General features: G+C 51.4%; 1 protein-coding gene across 1 annotated transcript in view; it reads left to right on the plus strand.

The window, feature by feature from the left end:
- Stx2 (syntaxin 2) overlaps nucleotides 1-12,772 on the plus strand; it is a 22,710-nt gene extending 9,938 nt beyond the window's left edge. The window contains 10 exon segments of the mRNA XM_032886824.1: nucleotides 2,861-2,960; nucleotides 4,367-4,441; nucleotides 5,512-5,585; nucleotides 6,585-6,672; nucleotides 6,675-6,695; nucleotides 7,623-7,696; nucleotides 7,799-7,936; nucleotides 9,836-9,946; nucleotides 10,994-11,118; nucleotides 12,666-12,772. Of these exon segments, the coding sequence (XP_032742715.1) occupies nucleotides 2,861-2,960; nucleotides 4,367-4,441; nucleotides 5,512-5,585; nucleotides 6,585-6,672; nucleotides 6,675-6,695; nucleotides 7,623-7,696; nucleotides 7,799-7,936; nucleotides 9,836-9,946; nucleotides 10,994-11,074 (762 nt within the window). The 3' untranslated portion in view covers nucleotides 11,075-11,118; nucleotides 12,666-12,772.
- The last annotated feature ends 3,407 nt before the right edge of the window (nucleotides 12,773-16,179 follow it).

Consider the following 16,179-nt stretch of genomic DNA (forward strand, 5'->3'; position numbering starts at 1 on the left):
GATCCCCCAAGAGCACAAGCCGCATTTGCAACACCCTTTATTTCCTAGTTCCTCTGGTGGACTGAGGCCTTAGGAAAGGAAACAAACAGGGCTTGTTAATGTAAAGCCACGGGGAGAAAAGGCCTCCAGGCCCTGCCCATCACACAGAATGATGCAGAAGACAGACTGCTCGCTCCTGACCAGGGAGGCTTTGGTTAAACACCAATAAAGCAAGTCCCCGAGTGGAGAGAACTTCCCTGGGCAGAAGAGACCCTGTGTGGGCAGCTTGCGGTCTCAGGCTGGACCAGCACCAATACCACCATGCACCCTCCTCCCGTGGAGCCTCCTCCCAGGGCCCTAGGGCCCATGACTGCCTTTCCTGGGAGAGCCAATCTGTGAGGGCAGGGGTGAGCAGTGACTCTAGGCACTGGGCTGTCCCCTTGCTTTCTGACACAGGGCCATCAATGTTGCTTTGAAAGTGATGCTTTCAAATGAAATTGAAATGCCACCCGTGCTCTGGAACCAGCACTCTGCCTGGATTTCAGCCTCCATAGCGACACAGCCAAGAAGTTCAAATAATCCGTTTTTTATTAAATTTAAAAAATGATATGTGTATGGATGTTTTGCCTGTGTGTATGTCTTTGCATCACACATACTCAGTGCCCACAGAGGCCAGAAGAAGGTGTCGGGTCACCCAGAATTACAGTTATAAATGGCTGAGTGCTACTGTATGGATGCTGGGAACTGAGCCCAGGTCCTCCGGAAAAACAACCAGTGGTCTAACTACTGAGCAATCCTTCCAGTCCCAAGGACCAGCTTTTGTCATGGTGTTTCCATGGTTGATGTAACTACATGCCCGAGTATGCGATGTCTGTGTACTCTGGTAGCAGCGCTAAGGGAGATGACCCTGCGTCATCCCAGCCTGAAGACCCACTGCTCTGCCCGGCAACAGTAAAGTTCCGTGTTGGATTTAATGTCCCTGATTTTCAGGATGTTTCTGGGCCTTGGGCCATGGTTTCCTGGGTCCCTACCACCCTTCAGGAGGGTCCCAGTGACATTGGTGTGTGTGCCTCTTCATTCCTGCACCGGGTGTGTGTGTGTGTGTGTGTGTGTGTGCAGGGACAGAGTTGTTCAGAGGTGACTTGGGACACAGGACCACGCTGCCTCCATAGACTCGAAAGCCGATCTATATAGAATATGCCTCATTATGCAGTTTCCCTGATCCAGAGGTGCAGTAATTACTTTCCTGTGGCTGTGATAAATCACCATGACTGAGATAACTTACAGAGGAGAGAGGTTGTTGGGGCTCACGGTTCCAGAGAGAGGCAAGTCGTGGCAGGGAGGTTTGCGACGTCATGGCAGGCGCACGGCTCACATCTTAAACTGCAAGTCCAAAACAGAGACAGCTTGCTCCTGGGAATGCCGGGAGGCTGTGAAATCTAAGCGCCTGCCCCAGTGACATTTTGTCCTCCATCAAGACCACACCTCTAAAGCCTACCCAATCACACCAACGGCTGAGTACCACGTATTCAAATACAGGAGCCTGCGAAGGACATTTCCATCCAAATCACCCCCAGAAGGGAAGTACTGTTTCGTAAAAACATGTGATTACGGGTTCGACTGAAGATTGGGGATTCATACTAGTGCAATACTCTCTTCTAGCCTCAGCGTTGCCTGTCTTCAGGGAATCGTATACCCACACAACAGGTCAAGCTAAGATCTAAACGCTGCAGGGGGATGAGGGCCCGCACTTCTCTGGAGACTAGCTTTCTTGACTCACGGCCCTCCCTCCTGAAAGCCCAGCACTCACCCCTCATCATAATGCCTCCCCATCCTGACATTAGTTTTTTTAAATTAATTTTTATTTATATGAGTACACTGTAGCTGTCTTCATATCAGAAAAGGGCACCAGATCTCATTACAGATGGTTGTGAGCCACCATGTAGTTGCTGGGAATTGAACTCAGAACCTCTGGAAGAGCGATCAGTGCTTTTAACCGCTGAGCCATCTCTCCAGCCCCCTGACATTAGTTTTCAGTCTGTTGTGTAGAGATCAGCTAGATCACTCAGGGTCTTTGTCAGGGTTTCCATTGCTGTGAAGAGACATCATGACCACGGCAACTCTCACGAAGGAATACATTTAATTGGGTCTGGCTTACAGTTCAGACGTCCAGTGCGGTATTGTAGTGGCAGGAAGCACGGCGGCCCGCAGGCAGGCATGGTGCTACAGAGGTGGCTGAGGGTTCTACATCTGGATCCACAGACAGCAGGAAGAGAGAGGGACACGGGGCCTAGTTTTGAGCTTCTGAGACCTCAAAGCCCGCCCCCAGTGACACACTTCCTCCGACAACGCCACAGGTCCTAATAGTGCCACTCCCTGGGAGCCAGTGAGGGCCACTTTCACTCGAACCACCACACCCGGGATAGCTTGAGTGTAGGGATTTTTACGGCATGTAGGTTTTGCTGGCAGATGTTGCTTTAGACCCAAGAGTAGGACTCTGGTGGATTTCTATTTTTATTACATTTTAATTGTGTATGTGTGCACATGTATGTGTACGTGTACCTTCACACATGTATGCATGTACGCTCGTGTTTATGCCACAGTGTGCAAGTGGAAGTCAGGGCAGCTTTTAGGAGTTGGCGCTCTCCTTCCACCATATGGGTCCCAGGGATCAGACTCAGGTGGTCTGGTTTGGTGGCAAGCACCTTCAGCCATCTTGCTGGTGCCCGGTCTTTGTGTCGTTTCCCCCACACCCCCACCCTCCCAGAGACGCTCTCATCCCTTCCGTGGGATCACACGCCTTCTACATCGCCGGCTTCTGCCTCCCCCTGGAGGAGGTGGGCAGCGGTGGCGGTGGTGGTCATCCCAGTGTCTGTCCTAGGTGGAGGAGATTCGAAGCAGCATAGCCAGGATTGCTCAGCACGTGGAAGACGTGAAGAAGAACCACAGCATCATCCTTTCTGCCCCAAACCCAGAAGGAAGTAAGTCCGTCTGTCTGTCCTCCAGCCTCTCCTTAGCTGCTGCAGTATGCTCATGCAGGCGACCACACCCAGGCTCCCTTGGCATTCCAGGAAGATTGGTTTTGTTGTTTTTCAAGACAAAGTTTCTCTGTGTGGCCTTGGCTATGGTAACTCACTCTGTAGACCAGGCTGGCCTGGACCTCAGAGGCCTGCCTGTCTCTGCCTCCCAGGCACTGGGATTAAAGGCGTGGGCCACCACTGCCCGGCTTCAGGGCGTCTTTGTAGTGTTTGAAGGTCCCTAAGTAGCCCCATTGTCCATCTGGGGAATGACCACTGCCAGGCAGGACCCAGAGGATACGCGAGTGTGCCCGGTGGGGCTCTGGCCTCGACAGTGGCTCAGCCACAGGTCTACCCTGTGCCTGCAGTTGAGGGGTGGTGGATCATGTGTTTGGGGACATTAACAGCAGGCTGATCTGGAAAGCAGTGGTAGCTTGATGGAGCTGGATTTTTGATGGAGGCCGAGAGGCGAGTGAGTCTGGAGCTATGTGCTGACAGAACAGTGAGGATCAGCTAGATTTCCATTTCTCTGTGGCTTAGTACATCTGCATAATCTTCCTAAATCCCAGCTCTTCTTAGAAACGTTGAATGCCTTTCTTGAGAAACTTTAAATGTTGGCTGCCACTTAACAGAAAAAAACCTGGGAACTGAGACACAGCCTGTGGGTCTGTCCCCAGTGTCTGGTCACTTCCACACATCAGTAACTAAAGCAGCTCTCTCACCTGTGGTCACCCCACTGCCCAAAGGAGCTGATCTGCCTGCATGCCGGCTGCATCTTCTGCTTCCTCCTGGGGAGTCTCAGAGGATCTCTGGTTTCCGGTCACACTGGAGTCCCCCCCGCACCCCAGAGCCTCCATAGATGCCGTAGGGGTTCAGACATGGCAGTGGGGCTGTCACTGTCCGTTAGCCTGCAGCTGGTGATCTTTCACCCCGAGAATGTCTGGGGCACCAGAGTTGGCTCTGAAGGTCTAGAGCCGGGTCTCCTGGAGAGTAGCATGCATGGTATGTCTGATGAGCAACAAGGACCAGGAAGACAGTGACAGCAGAAGGAACTTGTGGCAGACTTCTTCCCCGATGTGGTTGTGTGCACTCTCTGTCCGGGTGAAGATTAGCATCAGAGTCAGTCTGCTCTTAGATCTCCCGATTGGGGTGAGCCTGCAACTCTTGACTCACGCCAGCTATGTCTGATGACACAGTTCAGGGTCTCCCAGGAGCTGGCCTGGGCATGGGTGGCAGTGGTGGCTGGGGAGGCGCACTTGGGCGGGCACTGAGGAAAGGAGACTGGCTGCCCCTGTGCTCGGCCGGCCTGCCTGCCTGCTTATGCAGTGTCAAGCACTCCAGCTCAGATACTTCACTTTCACCTTTTAAAGAAATAAAAGAAGAGCTGGAGGACCTGAACAAAGAGATCAAGAAAACCGCTAACAAGATCCGGGGCAAGCTGAAGGGTAAGCTTGCCTTCTTGGGTGCTGGTGGGGGGTGGACGGACGTTGGTATCTTTTTCCTTAGAGTTTTAATATTCCTACATTTCCCAAAATGAAAATTGAGACCACCGCTAAGTAGGTTGGATATCTGTATCCCGTGCTATCACTCATTGTGTCTCTGTCAGTGACGCTGGGCAGGTATTTGAGAAAGGGGGAATAGCCTCTATAGTGACTCCCCTAGCTCTCAGGCGGGTCTCTTAGCTAGAATGTACTTTCCAGCCCCTCGCAGCTCAGCCGAGGTCGTGGACCTCTGTGTTCCGCGTGACCCTGGGCTGGGTGAGGGCTGTGGCTTCTTGCACGGTGCTAAAACAGAGGTTGCCTTCTTTGATCTGTGAGGAAGACACATGTTTAGCCTACAGAGACACATCAAAAGGAACAAATCTCATCTCTGTACACACCCTCTTCTCAGGAACAGCGACTCTCAGGTGGCAGACACCCCGCCCAGGTCCTAGTGGGCTCCTGGCACTCCTCGCTGGTCTCTAGGCAGACTTCAGAGAGTGTGCACCTTCAAAACAACCTTGTTCCCAAGAGCACAGCCACTCTGCGTCGGATTCAGACTCATTACAGTGACTGGATGATTAAAACACCTGGCACACCCCAACTGCGCACGCGCTGTACATACACAAATGCACACACATGCAGATGGACCAGAGCAACATAGAGACAGGGTGGCTACACAAACACGGACACACAAACACAAGCGTACAAACGCATAAAAGCAAACACATAAGGCCCATGTTCAGTCACAGACCTGTATGCACGTTTGTTCATGGTTTGTCTATGCGTGTTTTTCTGTATGCATGTGTTTATGATTTTGGTGTATATGCATACATAAAACGTAAGTGTTTGTGAATGTCCATCCACGTGTCTGTCATTGCCCACATGTGTGCACAGTGTCGTAAACATTCCTCACGATGGCTGGTCTTTAGAGGACAGTTTCCAGAGGTCACCTATTCTTTAGTTTTGTGGGGAAAGTTGAGGCCATCCCTGAGACTGATGTCATATCTGGGTGACCGTGTTCTGCTTCTCTCTAGCTATTGAGCAGAGTTGTGATCAGGACGAGAACGGGAACCGAACTTCAGTGGATCTGCGGATACGAAGGACCCAGGTCGGCCTTCAAGCCTCAGTTAAAGCGATATGGAAGAAGAGCGTTTTCCTGTGTCCACATTCAAAGCTGTTTCTTTCTTTCCTTTTTTTTTTTTTTTTTTTTTTTTTTATTGTGCTGGAAATTGAAACCAGTTTTCTGCACGTGCTCAGCAAAAGCTCTGCCACCGAGCCACATCTGAGTCTGGTTTGATCCTGACGATCAAATCTGCCCTCACCGTCTCTGCCTGGGGGCTGTATCTCTTCACAGTGGAGAGATAACTTGGCTACCCACAAAGCAGAGGACTAGCCCGGTCATCAAGATGGCATTGGTTTGGTTTTAATCAGTGGTTTTTAACCTCCCTAATGCTGTGACCCTTTAATACAGTTCCTCATGTCATGGTGGCTCCCAACCATAACATTATTGTCATTGCTGCTTCATAACTGTAAGTTTGCTAGTTATGAATTATAATATCAATATCTGATAGGCAGGATCTCCAATATTTGACCCCAAAGCGGTTGTGACCCACAGCTTGAAAACCACTGGTCTTAACTTTTCAGGGTTTATGGTTGAAACTAGGAAGCTCAACCCTGCTTGCCCGAGCCTGCCAGCTCGGGGCAGTCTGTGTGCCTCCCGGCTGATTCACCTTCTGATAATGCCCACCCTCCAGAGTCAGCTGACTGCCCTAGACCCCAACTTATTTGTTGTTGTTGTTGGTGGTGGTGGTGTTTGGTCTTGTAAAAACAGACTCTCACTGGGAATCCCTGGCTGGCCTGGAGCTTGTTATATATACCAGGTTGACCTTGAACTCACCAAGATCCACTTGCCTCTGCCTTCCATGTACTGGAATTAAAGGCATGTGCCACCATCCCGGTGGCCCGGGTCACACATCTCCCGTTGCTGCCCTTGCTCTTACTTTCTTCTGGAGTGGAGTAATGGTTGCAGGTTCTTAGTCATAAGTTTTACCTCCTTCAAAGGCTGGAGTGGCCGACGCATGGTAACACCGTGTTCTCCGTGTTCTAGCACTCGGTGCTGTCACGGAAGTTTGTGGACGTCATGACAGAATACAATGAAGCGCCAGATCCTGTTTGAGGGGAGGCGAAGCAAGGCCGCATCAGCGCCAGCTAGAGATCAGTAGTAGGGAGGCGTGTGGAGGCTTGAAACTTGGCTTTCCCATCAGGCGTTGCTCCCACCTCTAACTGCACCATAAACCCGAAGCCCTTTGCTGAAGCCTGCGCCTAGAGTCAGCCAGATGTGTCGTTATGTGTTGTAAGCTTCAGAGTTCTGAGTGCGGGGCTGTAGTGGCTTGTGGTCGCTGCCGCTATTATTTCAATCCCATCTGGAAAGCTTGCAGCCCTGACTTCTTCAGGCATTTACATGTCCTGCTGCCCCTCCTACCTGGCGGGAAATGATCTCCCATGTGCTCACTCATCCAGTCGTCATATGCCACCTTCAGCTTAACTCCCTCTGGCCAGAAGCCCCGTGGAACCTGCGGGAGAGCATGGCTGCTTCTCTGTAACACCAGGGTGGGTTTGCGACACACTCGGTCACATTTCTGCCACATTAACCTGCCTAGGAAAGTATCTTAGAAAGGCAGGGAACCCTGTGGTTGACAATGCTAATGGCTCAGTTAAGGCTTAGTGAGGCCTTGTCTTAGCTAGGGTTTTAGTGATGTGAAGAGATACCGTGACCGTTGCAGTTCTCAGAAAGGAAAACATTTAATAGGGAGTGGCTTACAGTTCAGAGGTTTAATCCATTACTGTCATGGTGAGAAGCAGGGCAGCGCACAGGCAGACATGGTGATGCGGAGGTAGCAGAGAGTTCTACATCTGGATCCATAGGCAGCAGGAAGAGAGACACTGGACCTGGCTTGATCATCTGAGGCCTCAAATCCTATCCCCCAGTGACACACTTCCTCCAACAAGGCCACACCTCCCAATAGTGCCACTCCCTGGGAGCCTGTGGGGGCCACTTCCCTTCACTCTCCCACACGCCCACAGTCGAGCAGCTGTGGCTGCTGCACCAGGCTGTGTCCTCAGTGCAGTTCCCATTGTCTCTCAGCTGGGAGGACCACCACCGATGAGGAGCTGGAGGAGATGCTGGAGAGCGGGAAGCCGTCCATCTTCATCTCGGACGTGAGTGCCCTGGCGTGAACGCGCAGCACACGTTTGCCTAGACTGTAAGCCTTTAGCTTGCCAGGCTGGAGTTAGTAATACTTTTCTTTCTATCTTCCAAAGATTATATCAGATTCACAGATTACTAGGCAAGCTCTCAATGAGATCGAGTCACGCCACAAAGACATCATGAAGCTGGAGACCAGCATCCGAGAGCTGCACGAGATGTTCATGGATATGGCCATGTTTGTCGAGACTCAGGTAATGCGACATCTTCCACATAGAGCCCGGCTGGGGAGAGCCTTACATGCAGCCTGCTCTGGCCAAGAAAGCCATGGCTTGGTATCCAGTGTCAGAATTCAGGAGTTGACGGTGGTGTTGATGCTGAACTGAAAAGCCGAGCGTACACTTCCTCGAAGGACACTGGGTAGTTACGCCATGGCATACTCTCACCGAGGCCGCCTACTTAGGTAGACGCCACAGGCAGCAGCCATCAGGTGTTTGCTCATGGACAATAATTCGATCTTCAAACATCTGTGGTGTATTTTGGGGCAAAGGGAGATACAGAAGCCTTACTTAGCCATGTATATGTACGAGTGTAAATTATACGAACAAACATCATGTGACCTCAGCTACATACAACAGTGCTCCCAGAGGAAGGAGGTGGCCAAGCCACGCACCCTGAAGACATCAGGATCCTTGGGGTCCTCTCTTGGGGCTCTTTCCCACAGGAGTAACTAAGCAAGGATGGGCCATGGCTTTATAAAGGCTAACCTCGTGGGTAAAATGAGGAGAGCGACCAGAGCCCACACATTCTGTGGTGGCCTTGCCTGCCCTGCAGCTCAGTCAGGGAGGACCAAGGAGTGCATGCAAGTGTTGTGTGTGTGTGTGCACGTGTGATGTGTTTGTACTGAGGTAGGAGCAGTGGGAACCTGCAGAGACTGGTCTCATCTCCTCAGGGTTTTCAGATCCCTCAGGAAGGTCTGGGGCAGGCTAGAGCACAGGTGGCCTCCAGGTTCCTCGCCCCCTTCGTGAGTCAGCTGTCAGGGTGCTTTGCTTATAGCCTGTGACGTTCTGTGGCTACCCGGGTACAGAAAGGGCTTAGAGTGCCCATCCCACGTGCTCTGCCAGCCTTGTGAAGAATGGTGTTTATTTTGGTGAGCCTTATCATACAAATGTGAAAACGTCAAGTACCATACACCCGTGGAAGACACCTAATAGTTATGTGGAGGCAAAGATAGGCTCTGATGGGTTGGAATTGGGTACCAATGGGCGGGAACGGGCACAGATACCAACGGTGGATGTGTGTGGTTCTCTTTGAGATGGGACGGACCATTTGCCATGTGGTCTAAGAACTGAGGAGTGGGGGTGTCTGGTGAGTTTGCAGGAAGGTTCAGTGGGGAAGCCATAAGAATGATGGATTGATTTTGGAAACACGAAGCTTTGCACTAGCCCAGGCTTATCACACCGCACACCCGAGTATAACATGAAGCATCACTACACAAGCCGCTGCCTGTGGCCTCCCTTCCCTATTAGAAGCCTGTCGCTTCCCTATTAGAAGCCTGTCGCCGTGTTACAGTGATGGTCCCGAGGCAGGACTTGCTAGTGTGTTTGTTTGTGAATGATAAGTCACCTGTCCATCCTTCTCCAATGCTTTGCTATTGGCTGCCACAGACTCTGTCTCCTCCCGGACGGGACCCAGGTAACGTGCCCCTCCCCAGCACGCCATGGCGTCTCCTCCATTTTCATCTTTGACCATCAGTTCATCATCACGGGGGGGATGCAGTTACAGTTTGTTGATAACATCAAGATAAACATCAGTGATTTTCTGAGTGTCAGAAAAGACATCATCCCTAGTATGCGGAATGTTTACTGCCCCGAGCTTGCGGCCCTCCCTTCACCTCATGTCTGAGAAGAGCTCACCCATCAGGACACATCTCATTTGTGGACAGTCTCCATTGCTGCCACCCCCTTTTCTGCTGCTTCTAAGACAGGAATGGAATTGGATTGCTTTTGCTGGCCCGCGTGCACCAGCCTCGCCCTGCTGCGTAACCGCGGGGATCCCGTCTCCGTCCCCCTCATGCTGGCCTTACATGAGAGCTATCTCAGGAGACATGGCGGAGCCATTTGAAGTTTGCTGAGTGTGAAACTTGTTTTCAGGGTGAAATGGTCAACAACATCGAGAGAAACGTGGTGAACTCCGTAGATTACGTGGAGCACGCCAAGGAAGAGACTAAGAAAGCCATCAAATACCAGAGCAAGGCCAGACGGGTGAGTCGCTCTACTGAGGACAGAGCCCTGGGGTGGTTTCAACTCTCTTGGCCTCTAGCTGTAGAAGAAGCAAAATGCCTTAAATACATGTTTTATTTTTAAAGTCAAAAATAATTCTTTTCACTAAGATTTCGCAGGTCGATTGGCTTATTTGTATATTAGCCATTTGCTGTTATAAATAATTAAAACCCTTAAGAACTTCAGCTCAGGACGAGCTTGCCTTTTCTGAGCTGTGCCCTCTGACATCATGTGCAAGGAAGAACAAGCTAATGGGATTTGGGTTTTCCCTGAAAAGCACTGGTGGTGTGCTGTCTGTTACAGCTGTTTGCTCCCTTGGGTAACAGGCTGGCTGAGGCAGTGGGCGGGCCTGGTATCTTGAGTGGCAGCCCTGGGAGGCAGTCTCAAAGGTAGCCGATCCCGTGCCCAGGCTTCTGTCTTGTACCCAGACTGTCCCAAGGCACTTCTGGAGCAGTGGATGTTACTGGTGCAGAATTCCGGATGTACTCTGCTAACTTGAGTGTCTCCTGTAACATCTCTGGGGTCCGGGTTTGAGTTCCACGCTGTTGCTTGCAGAGGTGCCGACGATGACGTCTGCTTAGCCATGAGTTGTAATACCTTTTGTCCAAATCTTCAGATTCAGACACATGGGCACGCAAGTTCTTCCGGGAGAGCTGAGGGTCTGCAAAGGGCATCCCTGCCTGGTGCAGGCGGGAGGCGTGAGCAGGCCAGGTTTCCCAGTCAGAGCTCTGACTTCCGGGTCTCCTAGGAAAGGATACTGCGTTCCAGTCCAGCAAAAACTGGTTTGAGTCTGTTAGGTGCCCAGGTGAAAGCTAGTGTTACCGGGTTACGTAGCAGGCTGACTCTGAGAGGCCTGACCTCATAGATCAAGACACTCTGGGAAGTAAAGACTGCTCTAGGCCTCAGGAAAGAGCCTGTAACTTAGAGTTCAACACGAGTTCTGGCAGTCGCTTCGCTCCAGTGAAGGATGCTCTTGACCATGGCAGTGTGCAATCAGCATGGTGTAATCAGTCTGCTTTTCTTTGACAGAAAAAGTGGATAATTGCTGCTGTGGTGGTGGCTGTCATTGCTGTCCTGGCTCTAATCATTGGCTTGTCGTTTGGCAAATGATTGCGTAGATGGCGCTGGGTGCTTGCCTCTCCCTCAGGGTGGCAGTAAGTGACTAATCAACTAATTTACTTATTAACCTTCTCAATCAGCCAGTAGTGTTGTTTGCCCAGTGTTAATATGCTTAAAATTCACGGGGGCTTGTCCATTGAGCACGGTGCTTCGGGCGTTAGTGGCCTCTGCTTACTGATGGGCCACTCAGCTCAGCACAAGGTGGCCGATGTTACAGTTCTGCTTACATTGCAATGTTGCAGTTTGCATTACATTGTAACTTTCAGGGTAATGGCAGGCAGCAACTGCAAAGGACTGTGCAATACTCTTAACTGCTCAGTTCAGGTACGACAGCAACAGACCAAACCCCTCTCAGGACCCTGCCTGGAGGCATCCATTCATCGGAAAGCAAACCCTGATATTTCATTAGCCCCCTGCTGGTTCCTGCAGGACCCTGAGTGTCATGCGGTCAGTCTGGAAGGGCGCCTTTTGTTGGCCGTGGTCCTAGAGATCCCCTGCTGCACTGGGTCATCCTTGTGAACATGTGACAGTCAATGCTGCGTCTTAACAATAGTTTTTCACTATGGCAGAGAGGAGACTCCCCCAAGCTGCAGCCCTTAACTGCCTTTCCACCCATGAGGCTCCTCTCTTGATTCGAGCACCTGCCGGGTATGGCTGTGGTTGGTAGCAGCACCGTTCCTGTGGTCAGTGCAGGCCATGTGGCTGCACAGAGAGCTCTCCTCCTGGGACAAGAAGGACTTGCAGCCCCTTGCCTGTTGCCCGGGAGCTTTATATGTCTTTCCTGATGCTGTCCTCTTAGTCTGCTGAAAAAGATGACGGATTGATTTTTTTTTTCTGCTACAAAATGATGTTTTTCCACATTTTTTTCTTTCTTCCTTCCTTCCTTCCTTCCTTCCTTCCTTCCTTCCTTCCTTCCTTCCTTCCTTTCTTTCTTTCTTTCTTTTTTTTTTTTTTTCCCCCGGAGCTGAGGACCAAACCCAGGGCCTTGCGCTTGCTAGGCAAGCGCTCTACCACTGAGCTAAATCCCCAACCCCACATTTTTTATTACTTTGTAAAACCATGCACTTTTGCATTTTGTTTTGTTTTTCTGTAGCACCACAAGGTCAGTTGTGCTGTGAAAATGGTCCCAAAGGTCCGATGGTGGTGCTCAGCACGACCAGGGAAGCACTTGCTTTTTGTGGGTGCCCATGGGCTCTTCTTGCTAGGACCCGGGAGAGCGGGTCTGAGCCTCTGCCTTGGGTCAGCTGGCCATATAACATACACAGGCACACACAGGCATGCACACACACAGGCATGCACACACACACATACACACACACACACATACACACACACGTACACATGTACACACATGCATGCATGCACAAATGCTGTATACATATGCATTCCTTCCTTCCTCCATGAAACTAGACCAGACAGCTGGGCCCTGTCTACCGATGTGGTTTTCTGTTTCCCCGTCTCACCTGGAGCATGTTTTCCTAATGATGAACAAATGTCGCAGCCTGCCGAGTTACAGCGGGGCATCATGGGAACGGTGCTTGCTTTCTCTCTGCACTGCAGACTCCTGTCTCTTCTCTTGCAGAAGGTGATGTTCGTCCTCATCTGTGTAGTCACTTTGCTTGTGATCCTTGGAATTATTCTAGCAACAGCATTGTCATAGCAACCGCACCCCAAGAGCTCTTTGTCCTCAGAGACTCTGACCACACCTGCAGCATGGCCGGCGTGAACCTCAGACCCCAGGGCTAGCGCAGAGCGCTGAGGTTTTTATTGGTGATGGAGAATAAAGCGCCACAGAGGTCTCATACCATGAAACACCGTGAGCCCCGTGGATGCGACATGCCAGCCCAGAGGGCCTGGGTCTCTCTGAAGGACACCACCGAGATTTCACAATGGTGGCCTTGCCTCTGCGGCTTTGAAATAGGAATGATCGAGAAAGTCTTAACTTTTAAAGACGACACCAGTGTTAAAATGTACGTTGTGTTTAATTAGGGTGTGCTCTGTGCTCTCGGCTGACAGTGCTGACGAAGAGACTTTGTGCCAGGCCTGATCTCTGTTCATGTCTTGTTTTCAGAATCATCACAGAACTGTGTTTTTGTAAGGCATCTGTAATTTTAAGTATCTGTAAGTTAAGTTCCTTAATATATTAACATCTAAACTCCCTTTTCTAAGCTAGACACTGCCTTGTGAAGGACAATGGGCCAGCCCTAGGCAGCCATGTCGAGGTTGCTGTTGTCCCTGAAAACATGGCCTCGCAGCCCCTCAGGGCCCTTCTTCAGTGCCTTCTGGTGACCCTGACTAGGAAGTGTAAGGGTCTGAAGAGCCTTGAATGTCGTTAGCTCGCGGAGGTGACAAGCGGCCACATGCTGCACTCGTGTTGCTCTTCCTTGTTCACTCATGGTAATGGAGTCTCAAAGCAAGGCGACAAAGATGGAGGCAAGACTTGGTGCTCACTAAACTCTAGGGAACCGTCCCGGGCACAAAGCCGAAGCATCCCGGACAGCATCCGAAGGACCAGATCCTCAGCCCAGCGCCCACTAGTGCCCAGAGTTCCTAGGAAGCGAGGTGTAAAGCTGTGTGCTGCTTCACCCTTGTGAATAGGTGGCCCAGTGACTGCATATCTGTGAGAGCTGGTGTGTGAAGGGCACCATGCTAGTGTGTGTGAGGGCTCAGTCTGCCCCAGCCTCATTCGGCGGGATCTGGAACACCAAGTGCTACCGAACTATCTAGGAACCATGATCCTTTCAGTGGTGAGTGTGCCACACCGTCACCGCCTTCCACCTCCCAGCCTGACACCCCGTGTGCCGAGAGCTACTGCTAGCAGGCTGGGCTATGTGTCCTGGTCCAGAGCTAGCCTGCAGTGCAGACGCTTCTGGCTGATAGCTCACCCTTCCTGTCTGGAAGCTCACCCTTCCTGTCTGGAAGCTCACCCTTCCTGTCTGGAAGCTCTGAAGATGAAGTGTGCTTGTGCAGCTCCCACCCTCTCTGCTTCAGTGCCGTCGGATTTAGCTGCAGAGGACACGCATACCACATACCACCCAGGCTTCCACCACCCACGGCCAGGTTTCCTTCAAGTCCAACCTGAGCCCTTGGCCTGTGCTCACCCAGTGCTCAGGAGGCCCCTCGGCCAGGCAGGCGGCTGCATCTGGTTTTCCAGTGAAGCAGGAGTGTGTGGGTGAGTGAGTTAGCACCTCAGATATGTCTCTATGCCGACTTCATAGCCTATTTAAAAATACATTTACAGAGTCCCTTGTTACTTTTTCCAAGCCTTTCTTCAAATACTTTGTGTTTACATTAAAAAGTTCTCAGAGAAGCAAACAAGGAACAGTTTCTGCCTCATCCTTACAGCAGGGCATTGGGGAGGTCACCGTTGCACAAGAACCCATTGTGTGATACTCTCTGAGGAGACGTGAGCGTGCCTACACACTCCAGATTGGAAACAACCACACACCAGAGTTAGTCTAAGCGCACCTTCCGTGTAGGCGTGTCTTCCAGGCAGATGTCAGTCATCATCCGGAGCAGACCAGCTGACACAATCACTGGAGACCTCTGCCCATGAGGCCTGTTAGCCTGAGGGCTGGGCACAGGTTGACTGGGTTTGGAGCTCTGTGGTAGTGTAACTGCCTGTATGTTGCCCAGGGACTGCTTGCTCCATGGTGCAGCTTATCCTGAGTTTTCATGCAACAGACTGCCCAAGACTGTATGCACTCTTGTGAGCGAGCACGGTAAATTCACTAGTTCACCAAAGGAGACTTGGATAGAATCCTCTCTTGGATCACTCTGTGCCCCCTCTACCGGAGATCAAAAGACATTTATTTACTTTAGGATTCACCCTGACTGGAGGGAGTGTGACTGACATGGGAGAGGGGCCAGGAGTCTCCTCAGCCCGGTCACCAGAGGAGAACCACATGAGTCTAGGGACCCAGATCCAGGCACAGTGAAGCATAGGTTCTTGTGTGTTCTCAGGGTTCCAGCAACTGGAGTTAAGTCACAGTGACCTTACCCCACCTCACCTTTCTTTTCTTTCTTTTTTTTAAGATTTATTTATTTTATTTATATATGAGTACACTGTAGCTGTCTTCGGACACACCAGAAGAGAGCATCAGATCCCATTACAGATGGTTGTGAGCCACCCTGTGGTTGCTGGGAATTGAACTCAGGACCTCTGGGAGAGCAGTCAGTGCTCTTAACCGCTGAGCCATCTCTCCAGCCCCCGTCTCACCTTTCTATTTTATCAAAACACTCCCACCAGGCTCACGGAGTGCCCACCTGGAGCTCTTTCACTTGGCCCCAGATCCTCTGCAGGGGCATGGCTTCCCTCAGGTCAGACATAGAAAGAAGGGAACAGTGCCAGCTCATCCCTCCGTTTCATAGGCCAGAGTTATCTGTCTCCTTCCACCTGGACAGGTGTGACAGACTTGGCCTCCTCACCAAGGCCCTGATGGCTTCAGTGCACTTCATCGAAAGACACCTGCAACGACGCTCTACTCTTCTACATAGAAGCACACATCCTCCTTCCCCCTTTCATCAAGCAAGCAGCTCTTGCTCCATAAATGCCTGCATAGCAGCAGCTGTGAGCCTGGCAGGCCCACTATGCTTGGAGCAGCAGAAATCACTCAAGTGAGGGTATTGTGGGGTCCAGAGGAGGAGGGCCAGGAGCCTACAGCTCAGAGGTGTTGTGTGTTCAGAGAAGAAAGGAAATGGGTGAAGGAGTGTGGTGCGGCAGGGTGCCACAGGCAGCATGTGGGAAGGCGGGTGGGGACACGCCCGACGGGCTCAGTCACAGGAGGAGAAGGCCATACGAGTGTTGGGCAGCAGAGGTAAGGAGACACCTTGAAGGTGTGGCGGAAGGTGAGTCCCAGGGCCTGGGAGCCATTTCTGACTGACCACTGGTTCACTCAAGGTTAAAAGACATTGTCCTGACTCCCATGTCAGGCTGTGCCATGGCTGAAAAAGAGCAGAGAGGACCCCTTGTGAGCTTACTGAGTGTGTCAGTGACAGCTGTGAACAGGACAAAGGCTGCCGGACACTTAGTCTCTGCTTCCTGCCCTACATTGCTTCCTGGTCTTTCTTCCTAGCCTGCCTTGCTTCCTGGTCTT

This window comes from Rattus rattus, chromosome 16 (assembly GCF_011064425.1).
Source record: "Rattus rattus isolate New Zealand chromosome 16, Rrattus_CSIRO_v1, whole genome shotgun sequence".
In the NCBI taxonomy this organism is placed as follows: domain Eukaryota; kingdom Metazoa; phylum Chordata; class Mammalia; order Rodentia; family Muridae; genus Rattus; species Rattus rattus.